The 22696-nt window shown below is 36.2% G+C and overlaps 1 protein-coding gene across 1 annotated transcript in view; it reads left to right on the forward strand.

Annotated features, from left to right (window-relative positions):
• xpot (exportin, tRNA (nuclear export receptor for tRNAs)) overlaps nt 1-22696 on the forward strand; it is a 79766-nt gene that overhangs the window by 9681 nt on the left and 47389 nt on the right. The window contains exons 2-8 of the mRNA XM_039769445.1: nt 4946-5087; nt 8011-8093; nt 14020-14076; nt 17183-17252; nt 18379-18597; nt 18712-18896; nt 21415-21583. Coding sequence (XP_039625379.1) covers nt 4959-5087; nt 8011-8093; nt 14020-14076; nt 17183-17252; nt 18379-18597; nt 18712-18896; nt 21415-21583 — 912 coding nt within the window. The 5' untranslated portion in view covers nt 4946-4958. The remainder of the gene's footprint in view (nt 1-4945; nt 5088-8010; nt 8094-14019; nt 14077-17182; nt 17253-18378; nt 18598-18711; nt 18897-21414; nt 21584-22696) is intronic.

Genomic DNA, 22696 nt, shown 5'->3' on the forward strand with positions numbered 1-22696 from the left:
GATGTGGTCTAGTTTCCTATAATCCCACAACTAAATTAAGAAGGCGAGTAAATTAATCAGTTGATTGGTGGGTGGGGTAGGCATGGGAATCTAGGTATATTTCTTTAAAAGTCACTCAAGTAATCAAGCACAGTGTTTTCATAAGAACAGAAGCAAAATCGAAAATGTAGAAATTAACCGTTAACTGCTTACTATGAGTTTGGCTCAAAATTTAAAATGGCACATGAACATTATATCATTTTTATTTTGTCCCAAAATGTTAAAGGATACATTTTTCTCAACTTGTGAGACAGACTAGCATCTTCAATACCTCATCTTCCAGAAGTGCCAAAGTGGTGCCTTGAGCTGATATATTTATAGTTACATATTCACCTTTCACCAGATATTTATGCCAAGGCTGGCAACAAGTGACTCTATAGTTGTCATCTGGTGGATCTGAAAGAAAAACTACATAGCAGTGATAAACTCCTATAGAAACATATCACACATTTATTTAGTTATTTTAAAATATTTTCTCTGGTGATTAAATTGTTTAAAAATGTCAATTAGTAAATGATCAGGCTAGCTGAGATGAGAGTATGTATTTAAAATCTAGTGAATTTGTCACCGCTAGGGAATCCATTCCCAGGCTCCCGGACATTTTTCATTCCCAGGAATGAAACTGCTGTAATTCCTGGGAAACCGGGAACGGCCAAGCTCGCATATATATAGCATGTAAAAATCGATCAAGAAAAAACAGGGTTATACAGTGCATCCGGAAAGTATTCACAGCGCATCACTTTTTCTACATTTTATTATGTTACAGCCTCAAATTCAGTTGATTGGACATGATTTGGAAAGGTACACACCTGTCTATATAAGATCCCACAGTTGACAGTTCATGTCAGAGCACAAACCTAGCATGAAGTCAAAGGAATTGTCTGCAGACATCCGAGACGGGATTGTCTTGAGGCACAAATCTGGGGAAGGTTACAGAAAAAATTCTGCTGCTTTGATGGTCCCAATGAACATAGTGGCCTCTATCATCCATAAATGGAGGAAGTTTGAAACCACCAGGACTCTTCCTAGAGCTGACCGGCCATCTAAACTGAGCGATCGGGGGAGAAGGGCCTTAGTCAGGGAGGTGACCAAGAACCCGATGATCACTCTGTCAGAGCTCCAGAGGGTCCTCTGTGAAGAGAGGATAACCTTCCAGAAGGACACCATCTCTGCAGCAATCCACCAATCAGGCCTGTATGGTAGAGTGGCCAGACGGAAGCCACTCCTTAGTAAAAGGCACATGGCAGCCCGCCTGGAGTTTGCCAAAAGGCACATGAAGGACTCTCAGACCTTGAGAAACAAAATTCTCTGGTCTGATGAGACAAAGATTGAACTCTTTGGTGTGAATGCCAGGCATCACGTTTGGAGGAAACCAGGCACCGCTCATCAACAGGCCAATACCATACCTACATTGAAGCATGGTGGTGGCAGCATCATGCTGTGGGGATGTTTTTCAGTGGCAGGAACTGGGAGACTAGTCAGGATAAAGGGAAAGATGACTGCAGCAATGCACAGAGACATCCTGGATGAAAACCTGCTCCAGAGTGCTCTTGACCTCAGACTGGGGCGACGGTTCATCTTTCAGCATGACAACGACCCTAAGCACACAGCCAAGATATCAAAGGAGTGGCTTCAGGACAACTCTGTGAATGTCCTTGAGTGGCCCAGCCAGAGCCCAGACTTGAATCCGATTGAACATCTCTGGAGAGATCTTAAAATGGCTGTGCACCGACGCTTCCCATCCAACCTGATGGAGCTTGAGAGGTGCTGCAAAGAGGAATGGGCGAAACTGGCCAAGGATAGGTGTGCCAAGCTTGTGGCATCATATTCAAAAAGACTTGAGGCTGTAATTGCTGCCAAAGGTGCATCGACAAAGTATTGAGCAAAGGCTGTGAATACTTATGTACATGTGATTTCTCAGTTTTTTTATTTTTAATAAATTTATAAAAGCCTCAAGTAAACTTTTTTCACGTTGTCATTATGGGATGTTGTGTGTATAATTCTGAGGAAAACAATGAATTTAATCCATTTTGCAATAAGGCTGTAACATAACAAAATGTGGAAAAAGTGATGTGCTATGAATACTTTCCGGATGCACTGTAGTTGAAAATAATTAAGTGTCACGGTTTTTTGGCCCACGGTGTTGCGTGTTGAAGATTAATTCAGTCAACAATAGACCAGCAGCAGTCAGTCTCCCAGCTCAGTGGACTAAGAGGAGTCTGCACTCTGCAGCTCACGAATGCCGGGATGGGGCAGACTTCATTGACGTCTGTCAGACAACAGCTTTGAACAGCAACTTAAAATTGCAATGCGTCAGTCTTTTGCATCCGTATTATCTGTGCCAAGAAACTTGCCATCACAGAACGATGACAGGAAACAGGATGCATCAGTAACAGCTGAAATGGCGGTGTTTCAGAGCAATGGGAAGCACGGGCGTTGTTTAGAACACGTGTATCAGTATCTGATGACTGTGCCGCCCACTTCAGTGGAGGCAGAGTGTGCTTTCTCAGTGGCTGGCCTACTATGCACGAATGTGCGCTCTTGCCTGAACGACCGCACTCTGGACACGTTGTGCTTTCTACGCTCTTATTACCGCAACTAACTAGATGCATGTACAGTACTTGTATGACAGCGTGGACTGCTTGTAGATAAGGTTAGTCTTTTATTGGTGTCAACATATTGCAGTAGTTTTATTAAAAACATGTCGGTCGTTCTAAAACCGTTCACATGTGAGATGCCCGTGCACTGTGTCACCGCTGATCTGAGCTGTTGGAAAGTTGGCTTTTTTTTTTTCAGAAGAAAAATTGCTGAAATTCACTGTGGATCATCTGCACAGCTCCGTGAAATCCTGGTTCTCACTTGAAAGTCTTAAAATCAGCAAACGTTTCTGTGCCCTTCCAGCCTTCTTTCTTAAGATGAGGCAGACAACCGTCTGGTCACCATCATCCCCATAGGAAGGAATGGACTTGAAAAACAGCATGTGGATTTATCCTGTATACTGCTAATCAATTGCAGGGGATATAAAAAGATTCCTCTCAGTTATTCCCTTCACCTTCAAAGTTTGAAGGAAAGAGTACCAATTTTTAGCTGTACTGTGAGTGAAGACATTTTTGTGTGTTACAGAACCTCTACTTGCTGCAACAGCTAATAACTCAAGATTTTTGACAGTTTAATAAAGAATGTGTTACACGGAGGTGGTAGTGACCTACTTCTTAAGATGTCTAGTAGTTTGGCATTCCACAAAAGGAATGTGTTTCAGGATTATAAAGATGAACTAATGGATTATATTTATTGGCTCATTTAAGTTTTTATATTATACTGGGGGGCAAGCTCCCCTGGCACCCTTGGCGCCTCGACCTTGAGCCAGCTAAATCACCTAAATACAAACACTGGTGTTATGAATAGATATTTTTTTAAATTGTTGGTTCCTGTGAAAGAAAGTTTACTCAATCAAAAATAAAAAACACAGCTTTCTTGATATTAAAATCCACGACCTTCTTGATATTTTAGTTTATAGTTTAAAAACGGAATAAGAATCTTAAAATCTAACAACATCACATTAAAGTTTGATAAATTCTGAAAAGAATGAAACCAAACATATTTATGTAGGTTTTAAAATAAGGCCAATTTAAAGCGTGACAAAAAAGTCACATAAAATCGTTGCACTTTTAGGTGTTGGATTTTATAGATATATAGAGTAGATATAAAATTTGATATATTTAATGTGTAATAAGAAAAAGTAAAGACAATAAGTAATAAAAAAAAATGTAAAAGTTGCATTTAAAAAGTTGACCTAAATAAATACAAAATGTTTAAATATGGTAGCAAAAACAAGCAACATGAGTTTAAAAAATGTACTTGCTGTTCAGATGTTGTTCCTTTGGAATGAAGCAAAAAAGCTATACCATCATCGGTAATCCCTAAATTAACTGTTAGAGAAAAGTTTAACTTACATAATAATTTAATACTCTGTAGGTACAAAAATGTAGTACATTTGTTTTGCCTCAGTATTATTGTCAAACGATATGAGTTGCTATGCCCTGCAACATTCTTTCAGTTGGTATCATTTATATATGAACATTTATGGAATTTTGATTTCTTTTTTGATATTGGCATCCTTTGAAGGCAAAATCAGCAGGTAAAACTCATGATAAACTATGTGTAACAGATGGGCTTAAGAAACATAAAGGTAGAGAACCGGGAAAAAGATGTCTGTTCTGAAGATTCCAGTAAAATTTGAAAAATAGATCTTTACTGAGAGAGGGAAGATGAGGTGAGCAGTACTTTTTTAGGGCTTTTTTTTCCTGCCATTCACATTCAGCCAGGCTGTGGCTGACAAGGAGAGGTGTGAGTTGAATGGGAGACAAGAGGACAATCTGAATCAAGAGTGGAACTTAGGGAGTTGGAGAGAATACAGGTCTGCTGACTTAGTGGATAGCGGGGAAAGCAATCTGAAAAGAGAATGCAAAAATAACAGAAATAGTCAAAGTGATACAGTATAGTTTTTCAAAGATGGCAATACTAGAGCCTCTGTCAGATGAGTGTAAAAAAAAATAAGCTTTTTAACTAAATGAATTGTTTAGTTCACCATATCTTGATGTCCAAATTTACTGATCAAGCTCATTCCAAGTGGTTGGCACCTAAAGATTTGTCTATTACTCAGTTAACTCAGTTAACACATGTCAGTATACCTGAAAACAAAATTTTACTATTTCTTATTTATTTTTACCTCTGTGTCATTATATTTTCCATTGCTTTCTTAATTACTTTGTCATCAATGTAAATATATAAGAAAAGTTTTATGAATATCTTTGACTTGCCTCTTTCCAGTCAACTTTGTTTATGTCTTCTGTTTAACTCTAGTCAGATGTCTTTTTCTTAATAAAATTTTGATTGATGTTTACAGATGTGTGTAGCTCATGCAAAAACAGGGGAGAAGGGAGCAAGTTTTACTGGAAAGAACAGTTATCTACACATCAGCTGTAGCTATGGACGAACAGGCCCTTTTGGGTCTTAACCCAAATGCCGATGCCAGCTTTAGACAAAGAGTGAGTAGCAAATAATATTTACTTACTTTCTAGATGTATCATTTGTCTTTTGTCAGTGCTGTTTTGTTATACTAAGTGTTTTCACTGAGGTGTATGTTTTTAATTCCAGTTGAGAAAATGTTAGAAGCTAGTAGCCCAAGGTTCTAACAAAACACATTCTCTATATTCCAACATAGACACTTCGAATCATTATTTTTCTATATGCTTAATTTACTACAGTATTTCTTTTTGAAAGATTGGCAATATATTTAAGATATACAGTGGTGTGAAAAACTATTTGCCCCTTCCTGATTTCTTATTCTTTTGCATGTTTGTCACACAAAATGTTTCTGATCATCAAACACATTTAACCATTAGTCAAATATAACACAAGTAAACACAAAATGCAGTTTTTAAATGATGGTTTTTATTATTTAGGAGAAAAAATCCAAACCTACATGGCCCTGTGTGAAAAAGTAATTGCCCCCTTGTTAAATAATAACCTAACTGTGGTGTATCACACCTGAGTTCAATTTCCGTAGCCACCCCCAGGCCTGATTACTGCCACACCTGTTTCAATCAAGAAATCACTTAAATAGGAGCTGCCTGACACAGAGAAGTAGACCAAAAGCACCTCAAAAGCTAGACATCATGCCAAGATCCAAAGAAATTCAGGAACAAATGAGAACAGAAGTAATTGAGATCTATCAGTCTAGTAAAGGTTATAAAGCCATTTCTAAAGCTTTGGGACTCCAGCGAACCACAGTGAGTGCCATTATCCACAAATGGCAAAAACATGGAACAGTGGTGAACCTTCCCAGGAGTGGCCGGCCGACCAAAATTACCCCAAGAGCGCAGAGCGACTCATCCGAGAGGTCACAAAGACCCCAGGACAACGTCTAAAGAACTGCAGGCCTCACTTGCCTCAATTAAGGTCAGTGTTCACGACTCCACCATAAGAAAGAGACTGGGCAAAACGGCCTGCATGGCAGATTTCAAGACGCAAACCACTGTTAAGCAAAAAGAACATTTGGGCTCGTCTCAATTTTGCTAAGAAACATCTCAATGATTGCCAAGACTTTTGGGGAAAATACCTTGTGGACTGATGAGACAAAAGTTGAACTTTTTGGAAGGCAAATGTCCCGTTACATCTGGCGTAAAAGGAACACAGCATTTCAGAAAAAAAACATACCAACAGTAAAATATGGTGGTGGTAGTGTAATGGTCTGGGGTTGTTTTGCTGCTTCAGGACCTGGAAGGCTTGCTGTGATAGATGAAGCCATGAATTCTACTGTCTACCAAAAAATCTTGAAGGAGAATGTCCGGCCATCTGTTCGTCAACTCAAGCTGAAGCGATCTTGGGTGCTGCAACAGGACAATGACCCAAAACACACCAGCAAATCCACCTCTGAATGGCTGAAGAAAAACAAAATGAAGACTTTGGAGTGGCCTAGTCAAAGTCCTGACCTGAATCCAATTGAGATGCTATGGCATGACCTTAAAAAGGCGGTTCATGCTAGAAAACCCTCAAATAAAGCTGAATTACAACAATTCTGCAAAGATGAGTGGGCCAAAATTCCTCCAGAGCGCTGTAAAAGACTCATTGCAAGTTATCGCAAACGCTTGATTGCAGTTATTGCTGCTAAGTGTGGCCCAACCAGTTATTAGGTTCAGGGGGCAATTACTTTTTCACACAGGGCCATGTAGGTTTGGATTTTTTTTTGTCCCTAAATAATAAAAACCATCATTTAAAAACTGCATTTTGTGTTTACTTGTTATATTTGACTAATGGTTAAATGTGTTGGATGATCAGAAACATTTTGTGTGACAAACATGCAAAAGAATAAGAAATCAGGAAGGGGGCAAATAGTTTTTCACACCACTGTAAATATATTTTAAAGAGAATACCATGCAATTCGATGCAAAAGAGCCCATTTTATAATTTTTATTAGACAAGAATGGCTTAAATCCTGACATCAATCTAGTCTCGGAGTTTTATTGAAGGTCCTTTTTAACAAAGTTTAACACCAGTATATCATGACAGTACAAATATAGTAAGTGTCCCTGTTAGAAACTTCTACTAGAAAATATAACATACTCAAATCCAGTTCAGGACCCCCAAGTGGGCTGAGCCTATACCAGTATCACTGAATGCAAGGTGTGGAGTATCCCTATACAGGGTATACTCCCCCAAACTTGCAAAGGACCACATTGCAATTGTCAGTTAATCTAAACTGCATGTTTTAGATTTTGTGTTTCCAGAAGGAAATCTGGAGTACCCAGAGGAGCCCCGACACAAAATATGAAGATAATTTCCATACTCAAGACATATGACTTAATTTAGGTTTGAAATGCAGGATGCTGGATCCTGAGAATATTACTAACTTAAGTAACCGTTAATAGCATGAATAGATCTTAAGTCAGTCTTGAAGAATTTAAACTCCTTGGGAGCTAATCATTTTATCAACATGATTAATTTAATACAAATATTCACAGATTAGAATTATATAATAATTGAGATCTGGTAGCTGTTGCATCTGAGATTTCCTACTTGAAGGTGTCATAGAGTAGGGCTACTGCCCCTTCCCAAAGACATGCAGGTTAGGTTAATTACCAGTTTTAAGCTGTTCCTAAGGGAGTGTTATTAGGGGTATCTGTTTATGAGTAGACCTTACCATGGCCTTGCGCACAGTCCTGGGTTTGATCCTGTCTTACAGCAATTTGTGCTGGAATAGGCTCCAACCAAATACACACACAATAATATTCTTATTTGATATTGTTTTTTTTTAATTCTTTGCCGACTTTTTAAATAACCATATAAAAAAGTATTTGCTGTATCACTTTTTGCTTTTGTCAGGCTTATCCTGTTTTTACTGTTGTTTTTATTAGATCTTGAGTTTCAGGATGTTATTTGTTTACTCACTTGTACGGTTGGGGTTTTCAGGCACTGGCATATTTTGAAGAACTAAAGATCTCTCAAGATGCTTGGCAGGGGTGTGCAGAAGCACTGGCTAAGGGCTTATACAGGTAAAGATTTGTTGGTGGTGTCTTCTTCAGGTACCTTTTAATGTCTGTGACTTTACAAAGACCTATTTCATTATTTTGTTTTCTTCTGACCTAGACGTGACTTTTAGTTTTAAATGAAATTTGGGATTTTCAAAACTCTTTTTTGTATTCACACATTACATTCAGGGACAGCATAGCATTTTTTTTTTTTGGTTGGACTAGGGGGCTTCTTTCCCCCACCACGCCAGCGCTATGTGCCATTGTGAAGATAGGGGCTGAACGCACCCCAATGAGACGCGGTCACTCCTCCAAAACCCCTCTTAAACGGTGATACAATGGGAAACAAATACCTTTTTTCTTTTTACCTCCTCTTTGCTCGATCAGCTGCTGGCTTGCTGCTGCTGCTGTGCCATGTGACCTGCATCTCGTGTGGCGCTTTGAACATTTAAAAGCCTGTACAGCAGCTGTCCTTTTGTCTCACAGCCTTGTCTCTCTTCTCCCTCAGACATCCTCCAACACTGTTTGATCTCTTTTTGCTGTTCCGTTATTTCACAGAGTAATATTTTCCATTTGTTTGCGCTAATGTGATCTTTACTATCATTTTTTTTTTGAGACTTTCTAATTTTCCTACTTTCATTATCTCGGACCTACTCTGCATGTGTATTGCGCCAACGTTTTTGAATTCTTTACGATGTTCTATTTTGTCTTTTTCCAGCCCCGGCTGTGGTTAAATCTCTTGGCACAAAGTCTGGTCTCGCAGGACGGGCTGATTATTACTTTCCTTATTTTCAGAATTTACAAATAGATTATTTTTGTTCTTTTTTGCTTTCTTTTCTCTCTCAATGCTTTTGGGTCTCTTTTTGACAAGCTGCTCTTTCTTCTTCGCTTAGTCATTGACGTGTTATCTGGAATGTATAAAATTTTTAAGAGCTGAGAGCACAGGAAGTGTGTCTGCCAAAAGCATTCCAACAACTGAGAGGTTAGATGACCGTGGTCTTGTTTAAAAATTGTAAAAAGTTGCAAAAGTTACCGTCTCATGGGACTTGCTTCCAAAGGTTGTAAGTATGACATGAACATCTTGCAGAACGTGAAAATGTCTCTCTTCAAAAGATCACATCTCATCCCAAGATTTTTTTTTTATAAGAGAGAGATGTTTTCATGTGTCACCAGTGAAGTGAGCTGTCTCAATTAGAAAGATTAGCCTTTATGAACAGTCATAATTTTGCTTTTAATAATTTTATCTTTTAATGGTGAGAAGTATTCTAACTGCCTCACTGATTTCTAGGTTTTTGAGTTCTTTTCTATAAGCCAGGGCTTGAGCTGAGCGAAGGGGTGGCTTGCAAACAAAATTCTTTAAAAGTAAAATAATAGGATTGATACTCAAAATATTTTCCATGTTTAATACCAATGATGTAACCTGACAGATATTTGAAATTTTCATTTAGTCTTAAATCCACATAATCCAGTTCAGATTCTAGGGGGTCAGCCTATCCTGGCAGCACTCAACACAGGCTTCCTTACTGAACGAAACATTGGCAATAGAGAATACAATTAATTATCAACTAATATCCAACAGTGTCAGTGTAACAATAAAAATATTAGGTAAGGGCGTGGAATATTTATCATACCAGACAATTAGGAACCGAAAGGTATCTACTTATTGAACACTTTATTAATTACACATTTGTTAAGATGCACCTTTCCCTCCAGAATAGCTTAAGTTCATTAAGGCATTAATTTAATTTAACAAGGTGCTGCACAAACATGCTATAGGGATTTTGATTTTTGATAACTTGGTACTATCATATAGTACCTATTGAGTTTTGGACACATATTCATGCTACTAATTTCTCATTTCACCTCAGCCTTAAACTCCTCTATTGGCTGGAAATATGGGCACTTGCAGAGCATTGAAATAAACTGCCATCAGTATGGAAAAAGCCTAAAAAGACAGTGTGTGCTGTGATCCATTATTTTGCTGTAAGAGTCTGTTAAAAATAGACTGGTTGCAAAGGGAAGTACATAGTCAGCAACAAAGATTAGTTAGGTTATGACATTTGGCGAATGCTCAAATGGTGTGTAAGTGGCCTGATATGTGCCAAAAACCTTTCCCTGATGGTAATACTACTGGCATCAGCCTGTTTGTGTAATATAAAGCAGGATGACATTAATTAAAAGAAAATAAGAATCCATGCAATCAAATTTAACAAAACCAAAATTCACCAAAAAAGAAAGACAAGAGAGCCAGCCAACAATGCAAATCTTTGAAGCTGCAAGGAAGGAAGAGTATCCTTTTCCCTGATATAGAGATTATACTGACGCGCTGTTGAATAGATTCTGCCATGTTTTTAAAAAGTTTTGGACAGATCCTAGGAGTGAGAATTTGATTTTTTTTCCAATTTCAGATAGTTTAGGTCATCAGTTACCCACTGACTTAAAGGTGTGGGTTGATTTTGACAATACCATCTTGTTCTTAGTAGAAACTGAGATTTGGCAGACCAGGTAACATTTTCTTTTTCATTTTCAGTTATCTACCTTTGGTGTTTAATTGCCTGCAACAGTCTTGTCTTTCTGTTATTAGCTGACAGAAGTTGAACTTGTGTTTTGCTGCTGATGTGCCCCCTACTCTTATAAACTTTACTTTTCTCTCTGTTACGTGTTCTGAAATGCCAGTCTGTATAGTACTGTTGCAGACAGCTGTAATTTGAGTGTTTTGATCTTTCTGTTAGCTGGAACAAGTCTACTTATTCTCCACTGGCATCACTCATGAACATGGCATTTTTTTCACCCAGAACTGAAGCTCACTTGATGATTTTTTTTGTTTATCACACCATTCTCTCTAAACTTTAGAGAGTGTATTGGTTAAATTTCCCAAGCAGGCAAGTGTTTGTAAAATGTGTCAATCACCAATTCTGGTACCAAAAAACTTCCTACATCAAAGCTCATTAGATCACGTGTCTTGAATGTGCCTTCTTATTACATATATTGAGGAGCAAGCTGTGTGCCTTTAAGAGCAGGTGTGCTTGGTAAAGTAGCCACTCTGCATATACTGTATAACTGAACTACAGCATAACATTAAGTAGTGCAAACTAATTGATATTGCAAGTGTTTATGTAATGTCTTACCCACAGGTCAATTGGAAGACTGCATGTACATGAATAATTAACGACCTGTCATAATGGCACTAAATGCTTCAATATCAAGATGGTGGGGGATGTGTATCACACATTATGTTGCTGTATTTCTCAGTTCCCACACACCTTTAAATTGAATGTCCATTCTTCGGGCAGCTCTCGTCATATTTTGTATGTGTAGAATCTTGACTTGGAGAATAGGTCTGTTTTAATGACCTGCTGCATGACCTTGTGATCTGACAAGGTATGGCTGAAGTACTAGACTGTTATTCAGTTGAATGTTACATACTGTAAATGTGTAGAAGTGATTGAAGTGACTGGTTCACTTTCCTCAGATTTCTCAAAAAGTAAAGGTGCTATTGAGCTGCCTTAACAATATTTGTGGGGTTGAGGGACCTTGAGAGATCCTCGATAAACTGAAGAACTTAAAGCTACTTCCTGTTTACACAGTAATCACATTAATGTCATCAAAGGCATGAGACTGTTCAGGTCTTCTAAACCTCAATGATGGTGCAGATGTGCTTGCATTATTCAGTAAGATATTTGACCTACTGATGTTTAACCTACTCCTTGTAAATTGTCTCCTCATGAGTAGTAATTGAACCCATTATTGCTGTCATCTGCAGCTTTGATTATAGTAAATGTGTCATATTTGGCAATTCAGTCACGCATAAAGACAGAAAAACACCATTGGATTCAGCACACAGCTCAGGGTGCTCCGAGTTTCAAATGCAGGTATTCGATTAGGTCTGCCAGCAATGAAACCCTGGTACTATTTATGGGGAGTGATGTTTAATCCAAAGGTTGTGAACTTCTCTGCTATGTTCAGGGGTACGATGATGTTGAATGCTGAGGCATAAACATAAATAGCAATCTTCCTTAGGCGTTTATTGGTGTTGGAAATTGTATCCTCCATTGACCTGTTTGTGCTGTAGACAAACTGATTGGAATATGTCCAGTATGCTGAATTAATGTATTATAACCTGTAGCTTGAAGTGCCAAAGACACAAGAATAGACCAGTGACAATGACATTATTTGATTATGCAGATTTGTGTTTGCTAATTGCTTCAAGTCAGCAATTTGCCTTATATTGCATATTGCTATCAAGTGATCTAAAATTCTTTGTATTTTTTTCCTTGCGTCTTATTATTGCTTATTGATATAATAGTAAAACAGTTTAGATTTTTGTCCATTATTGCTCCTTTATGATCAGGTCTTTCCCTCCGAATTTCATGATAACAGGGTGTGTGGCACTCCAGATATCTATGCAAAAGGACGATGGTCCAAGTCTTTAGAGTCCTGGTGCTTCCTGTCTTGCTATATGTTTGCGAGACATGGACACTATCCAGTGACCTGAGACGAAGACTGGACTCCTTTGGTACTGTGTCTCTCTGAAAAATCCTTGGGTACCGTTGGTTTGACTTTGTGTCGAATGAGCAGTTGCTCATGGAGTCCCAAATAAAGCACATTACCTGCATTGTGAGGGAGCATCAGTTATGGCACTATGGCCATGTGGCGCGTTTCCCAGAGGGTGATCCAGCTCGTAAGATCCTCATTATTGGGGACCCAAGTGACTGGATCAGGCCAAGGGGTCACTCACATAACACCTGGCTGCGGCAGATAGAGGGTAATTTCCGGAGGGTGGGACTGGACCGCATGTCAGCCTGGGGGGTTACCAACCAGGATCCTGAGTTGTTTCATTGTGTAGTGGGTACAGCAGCGCACTGTACTGATGCATGCTCCCCAACTTGACTTGATCACCTTAGCCACTGTTCCTTATGAGGCATCAGTTGATAATTTTAGGTATTGTAGCTCCTTCCAGGTGTGTGCCACACATTGCCTTTACTTTAAGTTCCCGGAGTTGTCATCTTTGAGCATTGGCAGTCAGCATAATAAGCAGATTGGATTAATCTGCATTTGCATATAGCCTATATATTTGTAAAACAGAAATGCACATGCCTACATGTACACCTAAAAACTGTCCTTTCACACCAAATTTTCAAGTCTACATTTGCCACATAGTTTGCCCATAGTGTATGTGTTTCTTTGCCACTTGCCACCTCTCTGCAGTACCATCCATCCATAAATTATTTAAGTGAGCATCATTATACTTTACAAGAAAAATCATAAAGACCCTTATGGCGTCAAACCTCTTCACACACCTTGAAAGTGTACATTATTTTATGTGGTGAGTAGTTTATAGCATATGTGCATTTTGTGTGGACAAATCTTTACAGACACACATTTAGAGTTTTGTAGACAGAGTTTGATCATCCAGATTGTGTGAATCTGTGTATGTGGAAAGGATGAATTGGTCGTATGATGGGATGCTATTTGAATTATTATCGCCATGTCCAAACCTGCATCAAAGGGATTTTCAATATGATTGGTATCCCTCATTTACTAAAGCGTTTATATTATTTTAATACTTTGTCAAATAGCTGAGTATTATTACAAAAGCTGACCATTAAGTTTTAAGCCTGAACCTGAAAGAGGTATTCTATAATAGCATGGTCGTAGCATATTATAGTCTTTACAGTATGATTTTTTTTTTTATTCTTTGGATTTTTTTACTCACTTTTTCTTGCCTAATTTCGCCTTAAATGAAACACCCGTATTAAATATTTTCCAATTGTTCAGTAGGATTAACTTACTTTATCTGTATTTAAATTCATATGCCAGTGTTATTCTTAGTGTGCTGTTCTTTGTCAGCGTCTGAGCATTAAAGGATATTAACAAATGCAACCTGGATAATACAACATGGTAAGCCTAAATAATTTACTTTTATTATATTTTTTTTGTCTTCCTTCAGTGATGATCATGTGAAGTTTTTCTGCTTTCAAGTGTTGGAACATCAAATCAAATTTAAGTAAGGATCACTTTTTTTCTTTTCTTCATTAAACAGCCTTAAAGGATGAGTTCAGTGTTTTTAAAGTAGTTATTGTTTTTTTCACAATCATATTTTTCTGTATTTTTTCCTGGACATGTGCTTTGTTAGAGTGAAGATTTATTTATTTAGAGTTTTACTTCCCCCAGAGTAACCTCGCATGTATAGCCAATAAGGCATTAGTCTAAACATGAAACAAAACCCATACATCATTTCAGGTATTTCCACAGTAAAGTGGAATTCACAAAATGTGATTTTTTTTTTTTGTTTATTTTTTTATCAGATTCAAAGATAGTAACAGCAACATAAACAATCTGCTAATAAAATATTTTATCACATATTTCTGGCATCAACATTTCTTAGAGAAAAATAGAAGGTAGAATTTTAATCTGAGGAATAATGCAGTGGAGCCTGTTAGAAATACTCCATGATAGAAAATCACAAAGCAATTTGGAAATAAAAAGAAATCTTTAGCTATAATAGTGGTTAATCTAAAATGGTGCATAGATATTCATATACAGAATGTGACAACATAATGAAAACAACTTTTTATTTCCTGTAGTACATCAGTATCATGTACTGTGTATAGTGATACAAAAGGGAAATTCAGAAGATACACTGTGAAATCTCACAACCAGCAGGCTACACTGTTTTTTTTTTTGTTTTTTTTTTTAAAGTAGCTAGCCAGGTAATGCTGGTACAGCGCAAACCCAAAAGGAAATGATAATCAAACGTATGCTAATAAAAAGTGGCCATCTGATGTTTTCTCTCTTGGTGCTTCTTTTAATATTTTTTCAAAACGTGTAAAAAAAAAAATTCTGAAATTGCATACTTGGTGACTGCTAGAAACAATACTCCATTGGTGGGAGCAGAAACTCCTACTTCCTATAAGTAGACATTTATTTTCAGTGGGCATTATTGGACATTATCCAAATATGCACCTCCAGTTACTCTAAGCCTTACAGCAACTGCAGCATTTCAATTTTCTTCTGTCTCTCTGATTCGACTTTCCTTTTGTCTTCAGTTTGTTTTTTCTCTTCCCCATTTTCATGACAATGTAGTGTTCAGTTGAGTTTTTTTTTTATTTTTTATATATACTTTCATTCAGACATACTATTGGTAAAAGTAACGATTTGCTTTTCTACATCCCTTGAAAATATCCTTTAGCTATTAGTATCCCCACCCTGGACATGCAAGAAATTAAACATTACAAAATGAGAGAAGTGATGAGGATTCTGAAGCTTTTTCAGTAATGTAAGAGTTTCAAAATACTTCCCACATCAATTCACCTCAGCAGACTTTCCACAATCTTTTTCACCTGTATGTATGGAAAAATACTCGGTCAAACGGGAAAATTCCCTGCTTTTGCAAGATTTTCTTTAATGTTTGGAATAGACACTTTTTTTCCCCCCTCCTAGGACATCCCCATGTAACAAAGTAAGTGTCTAAGACAAATTACAGTACTCTTAATATTGCAAAAGGTAAATATGTTATTTTAATTTGTTTTTAACATTCTCTTAAGAAAACTTGCTTTTGGGAAAGACCTAATATTTATTTTAATATTTTAATATATAAGTGCTTTGGTTTCTCATCTTGTCAAATTATATGTTTCTTTGTATAGAGCATCGGTGATGATTTAATGTTGGTATCCTTACATGTATTGTTTTTATTAAAATGATGAGAGGAAATACACAGAAATTGGTAATAAATGTTGTGTTCTCATTCTCATACGTATGTTGCCATTTACAACAAAGTCAGTATTACAAGCTAGGTATCTGCATTAATTGTCCTATTCATTATAATTATTAAAGAGTTTATTTTAAATGTCTTATTTCTGCATGTAAAAGCAGTCTACACAAGGCCTTCAGGACAGATGTGTGTAACCTGTTATACATTGTTATTTAACTAAAATGCTTAAGTATACTAAGTGGCTACTTATTTAGGTGTAATTGGCTAGTACCTAAATTCAATATTCTTCTGAAAACATTCCTTAGGGATTTTGGTCACTGCTAAATCTGAAGTATCACATATGAGATGGGATTAAAAAGTTTTGAGCCTGAGTTTGAAATGGATTGTTTTATAGTGCTGATTTTATAAGGTGTAGAAAATTAGGTCCTGTATAGTACAATTTGTATAAGTTTCTAGAATTATGGCTTATAATGTATGTTCTCTAGGTTAAGAACTAAGTCAAACAGTCAGTCATTATCAAACATGTATGTTGAAAATTATTGACTCTGATGTATGCAGGTAGGCTAGAGATTCTGTAGCTTCAGAAAAATCAGTGATAGTGTGATGCTTACAATTACCGGATCAGGCAACATTACTGTACAATAATTCAGTTTTGTTAATCACTTGCCCAGTTTTGAGGATTTTTTTAAACATGTTAATGAGATAAAAACAAGACCTAGTCAAGTGGTAGATGATTTTGTTAGGTGGCGTGATAAATGTTTTCTATAGCTTAATTTTACAAAAGCTAAACAATAATTTATAATTATAATAATTTTATGGAAGAAAAACCATTCCCCTACAAGAAACCATTATCAAAGAAGTAGCAGTAGAGATTGCTAAAATATCATATTTAGTTGTACAAAGTTATGTTTAATAGTTGAGTTCTTGTTTACTGTGTTTCTAATGCGACATCTTGGTCTCTCTTTAAAAACACGGCTAGCAAAGCAGATTTCCCTCTTGGGGACAGTCAGTGTGAGTGGAGTTGATTGAGTCTGATCATTTTCCTTTGACCTCACTAATTAACTAGATGTCACTGCCCACAGAACTGCCATTATCTAAATGTTTTTTGTTTTTAATTGCACCATTCACTGTAAGCTCAATAGATTGCAATGTGTGAAAATCCCAAAAGGATATTTGTTTCTGAGGTGCTGGAACCACGACATCTGGTACCAAGTGATGTCATGTTCAAAGGTACTTACATCCTAGGCCTTGCCCATTCTATTGTTTGGTTAAACCACTAAACCTTTTAATTAGCAATTGAACCTAATATAGTGGTTACTGAGTGCAGATAGTGTATAAGTATTATTTATTGATCTCCAAATTATTATACATGCTGTTTCCTAATGTTTTACTTTCACAGATACTCTGAATTGACGGCAGGTCAGCAGCAACTTGTCAGAGAGACCTTAATGACATGGCTGCAGGCACAGGTGAATTCACTTTTGTTTTCTACATGATTTAATAATTGTTCTTTGAAGCAATTAAAAACACTTCTTGTATATCACACTCCCTAAAAATATTGGAATCCCTTGCATTGTATTCAAATAATGCACCATTATTCTTAAAAATTTTTGAAATTAAAAAGTCTTTGGTCATCCATACTTGCATTTCTTTGGTTTGTAGTTAAACAAAAGAAAAAGCTGAGAAAAGAATTGAATTCTTGCTTATTCTACAAATTCATTCCCAAATAGCCTGAACAAAATTACTAAAACCCGTTTGGAATTTACAACAAATAATTGTATTATAGTGACACTTCATGCAGACTGATCTTTCTTAGTTAGTATTACAGGTGTCTTCAATCTTACAATGTCTCACTTAGCCAGTATAAATGGAAAAAAATTCTCAGCTGTTTTGGGGCAGTGTGTGTATTACAGAGGTACGCATTTCATCACAACCTCAATATTTTCACACATTTTTCGTCTTTACTTAACTTTTTATACTTATGCAGTGTATTACGTCTTCATAAACAAGAGTTTTCTCATGTACAGTATGTATGATGTTTCTGCTTAGTGTGAAAGAGGCAAGTTGCGTCCTTTATTGGATGGCTAATCTGAGCATTCATAGCTAGCTGATTATTATTAAGATAATACGATTCAAGAAAAAATGGACAAGGACAAGTCATGTAAAAGCAGTTCTAGAAAAGAATGTGCAAATATTATTTTATGTTTATTTTGCTATAAATGTTAATTTAGCTCAAGTCTGTTACAATTTTAAAGCATTTTGTTCAAGAATATAGAAAGCAAAGATCTAAAATTTAAATTCAAATGAATGATTCCTAGATCTAGAATGTATGAAACAGGATGAGACTAAGAACATTTGAGAACAATAGTATTGGAACTCATTGGAAACGAATGCAAACAAAGATACAAATGTTAAATGTTGGTGAAATGTTGGATTAACTGATAGCAATCTTTTGAACTTCAGTTGAAAATTTCATATGTATCTTTGTATATAAAAGCCATATTGTAAGACTCGAACAGCATTTTAGCCTGGCTTGTAATCAGAATGGTAATTGAGGTTTACTGATACTGTATTTCTCTGTTTATTTCTATGCAGTTGATCAGTGTGCAGCCTGAAAAGACATTCATTCGCAACAAAGCAGCTCAGGTTTTTGCTTTGGTGTTTATTACTGAATACTTAACTAAATGGCCCAAGTTCTTCTTTGATATTCTGTCAGTGGCTGGTCTGAATCCTCGAGGTGTGGACCTCTACTTAAGAATTTTGATGGCCATAGATGCTGAAGTAGTTGACAGGGATATTGTTCATTCATCAGAGGTACGCATGTCGTTTTAAATTCACAACAGTGTAGTGTTTTGTGGGTTGCGTGTATTTTCTGTGGATCTTGCATGTGTGTTTTTTATATGTATGTTTTTCCCCCATTATGTTTAGGAGACACGTAGAAACACTCTTATCAAAGACACTATGAGAGAACAATGCATTCCGAATCTCGTGGAGTCTTGGTACCAGATCTTGCAGACTTACCAGCATTCAAATTCTGAGCTGACATGTCAGTGCCTAGAGGTGGTTGGAGCCTTTGTCTCTTGGATTGATCTAAATCTTATTGCCAATGAAAGGTAAATGACTGTTTGAATGATTAAATAATTGAATAAATTGTTATATAAATGGAAATGATATAAAGTGCACCATTCAGTACTTACATTGATGGATTAAAGGTCAGATGTCCACATGACCATCATCATCTAATTCTTTCATGTGAAGCCTGAAAACAATGAGGACAATTAAATTATTTTTCTTAGAATGCCTAGTGGAGGCTGGGTGGTCTTGTGGCCTCGGAACCCCTGCACATTTTTTTTTTTCTCCAGCCCTCCTGGCCATCTGATCTTTCTTTATTCTTTGTTAATTAGTATTGCCTAATCTTATTTTTATATTTTTCTTTTTTCTTTCTTCATCTTGTAAAGCACTTTGTGCTACATAATTTGTATGAAAACGTGCTATATAAATAAATTATGATGTTGTTGTTATATTAAGACATTTTTCAAGCAATTGATTTCTAAATCAAATTTCTAATTGGACAAGGTTAAAACAGCGTAAATCTATAACATTTCAAGTCTATTTTAATGGAAGCTAGGTTGTTTAAGAATATGTGAATAGCATAAACTGTACAAAATATAATATTATTGTATTGTGAGCCAGCTATCACTGCTGCAGTGTGAGTGTTGATGCATTTCTCAAATTAAGTAAATGAATATACTCTTGTTATTGTAGTGGACTGACAAGTGATGAATATCAGAGAGTCGTGATGCTGATGTCTTCTTGTATGTCTGCCAAGCAGCAGCACATGGCAAGTCCTTCCCCTGAACAAGGTGTTTGCCTTCACTTAGATAAGTGAAAGCTCACCTCCAATGAAGAATATATCTAGGTGTTAGGAAGTTATGTCCCTCACTGTGCCTGCTGGATTCCCCACATTTGCGTCATTAGGCAGAGACTTGTTCTTTTCATTGACGATTGATAATTTGGGATATAGCTTTAGTAACAGGAGGTCCTTCTTTGAACCAGATACTGTTGATATCAATGATAGAAGATACTCTTCTAAATGTGCAAAAAACAATCCATGGAAGGAATTTGCACAGTTACATGATAAGCTGAAAAATCTTAGTGTGATATAGGGGATTGCAGTGATAAAGTTCATACTTTTGTAACAGTCCCTAACACTAGAATCCCTGAAGCTTACGCAAAAAGTCATGATCAAGGGCCACATTAAATTTCTTCGTATCTTTTAATTCTTTGTTTGGATCACATAAAAAATGCAAGATCCCAAAGGCTTATGTTTATCTTTAGTTTTGTTTTCACAGTTAGGAACTGTAAAATAAAATGCATTTGAGATTGTTAGTTTTAATTGATGTGTTTTTATTATGAGGTTTTTTTTTATTATTAAAAAACTAGTATAGAAAACATAGTACGAATTCATGCAGACAATGCATGGGAGGTATTTTCTGCAAAAAAGGAAATGGAAATTAAAATTATAAAATAAAAATGCAATCTGTCTTTTACAATTTCTTCGCGTAAAAGTGCTGCAAAAATGAATATTCATTTTGGCCTTTATTCTATGAAACAGATATATCTTTATAACATTTATGGTAATGTTCACCCAAGGCCAACCTGGTGCTGCACGGATTGTAATGCCCACTGATGCAGTACTCGGGTGATGTACAATCTCATGTAAAAACCACCATACAACATCATTTACCTCCGTGTTGGCAAAAGCCTCGACATCTCCAAGCCTATCTATAATCACTTCGCATCTAAGTAATATAAAACTTTCATTCTCACAGTCTGCCAACTCCATTAAGTCTCTTGCCATTTTTTTGCACACCAGTTTCCATCTTTTTTGAAGCTGCCTGTACCTTCCAGAAATTTATTTTGTCACATGTGGTTGTCCCATTGAGCTGCTCTATTTGCATATTGAGAACTTGACAGGTGGCGCCAGTGCTAATTTGCATTTTACTTTTAATTTTTGAAGCTTCATTGCAATTCAGGCTGAAAAGGAAATTGCACATGGGGGTGTTTATTTTTAATTTTAATTTTTGCGGGATTCTTGAGCGCAGACTTTGAAAATGAAATTGCAAATGGGGTTATTTCATTTTAATTTTAATTTTTGCAAAATTGTTATGTGTAGACTTTGAAAATGAAATTGCAAAAGAAAGATTGCATTTTCATTTCCTTTTTAGCAAAAAATACCTCCCATAGACAATGAAGTAAAATCTACATGAATTATTTTAAAAGTTAACATATATGTAATATAGTGTAGAATAATGTACTGTTTGTGTTTAATGATAAATTATGTAAATACATGAAGAAGGGACCTCAATTGCCTCAAAAGTTTACATTTTGTAATCTGTTCAGTTAGGCAATTAAAGCTATAATTTTGCTTGACTTCTCATTGCATCCATAATGGCTAACAGAGTACCAACACCCTAATTAATGTACCTCTGTAAATAATTATAAATTTATAGGGCATGCAGGAAGACAAACAGCTGTTTCAAAAACCTCATTTCAAAGTAGGGCTGCTTGAAACTCAAATGAATTTTGTTGTCAAAAACAGTTTGCTGAGGAATGTCCTGCTTTTTTCAGGTTTGTGAATATGCTGCTAAGTCATATGTCGGTGGAGGTTCTTCGAGAAGAAGCATGTGACTGTCTGTTGGAGATTATCAACAAAGGCATGGATCCTGTTGATAAAACTAAGCTAGTGGAGTCATTATGTCAGGTGCTACAGACAGCAGGTTTCTTCAATATTGAACAGGTATGAAGCTGGCAAATCCAAGCATAGTAAAACAAAACTTCATGTCCCTCTTATCATCTTCAGTAATAGATGAATGTTCTTTGAGTGTGAAGTATGCCTTAGTATGACATGTTTCAATGCAATGTTATCAGCCTCCTTGAAGTAGTCTTATGTTGAGTGCTAATATTATTTATGTTTAAACTAAAGCTAGGTATTTGCACATTTTTTAGTTCTCTGCTATTTCAGCAGTGGAAAAACAATTACATGAACGGTAAGGCAAAAAAAAAAATCTGTGCATTAGGTTAATATAAGAATTTAGTTTTACATGTATAAAAGTTATCAAGAATTAAAGTATAGTACAATATTTGGTTCTACATTTAGAAATTTACCAGAATATCCAGATAAAGAATGGTTTGAACACATAGTTTTGTTGAGTTTAGTATGGCCTAATGGCTACACACTTTTTCTGTGGTGAATACAATCTTAGCTTAACAGGCAAGTAACTGAAGATATTCAAGAGTGCAGTTAAAGCTGTATAAAAAGAAAAAAATATAATTCTGGGTTTCTTTCACCTCATTAAACTATGTCTAAATTATTGAAAATGTATCTTCCAACATTATTGTACAACTTTGTATAGGCTTACCTTTCTGAAAGATTTGCATTTGAAGGTGCTGTATAGAGATTTTAAATTACAGTATACTAATGCAGGGCAGTTTGACACTTACTCTAACAGGATCATCAGCAGCCTTCTTTATTTTGAAGAGCTGTGTTTTGCTCTTAACCATAGGCATTTTTCAAGGTAAGAAAAAAAATGTGACTTTGAATTTGGGATGATTCTTTCTTAGCCTAGATGTTTGGATAATACAAAATCTAAGAAATATGTTGCTGTGAAAATGTATTTGACCATTCCTCATATCCACTCATTTTGCCACATTTGTTGTGTGACATATGCAAGACCAGAGGATATTAGAATGAAAGCATGTACAGTTAGGTATTTGTATATTTCCACAACAATGTAAAAAGTCAGTGTCGTGTACTTCCTGGTTATCCAGGTTTGTGAATATGACAAAAAACACTGTGTAAAGAATTTGTACCTAAATATGCTTGGTTATTAATCCTTCCCATACCTTGATG

Source organism: Polypterus senegalus, chromosome 11 (genome assembly GCF_016835505.1).
Source record: "Polypterus senegalus isolate Bchr_013 chromosome 11, ASM1683550v1, whole genome shotgun sequence".
Taxonomy (NCBI): Eukaryota; Metazoa; Chordata; class Cladistia; order Polypteriformes; family Polypteridae; genus Polypterus; species Polypterus senegalus.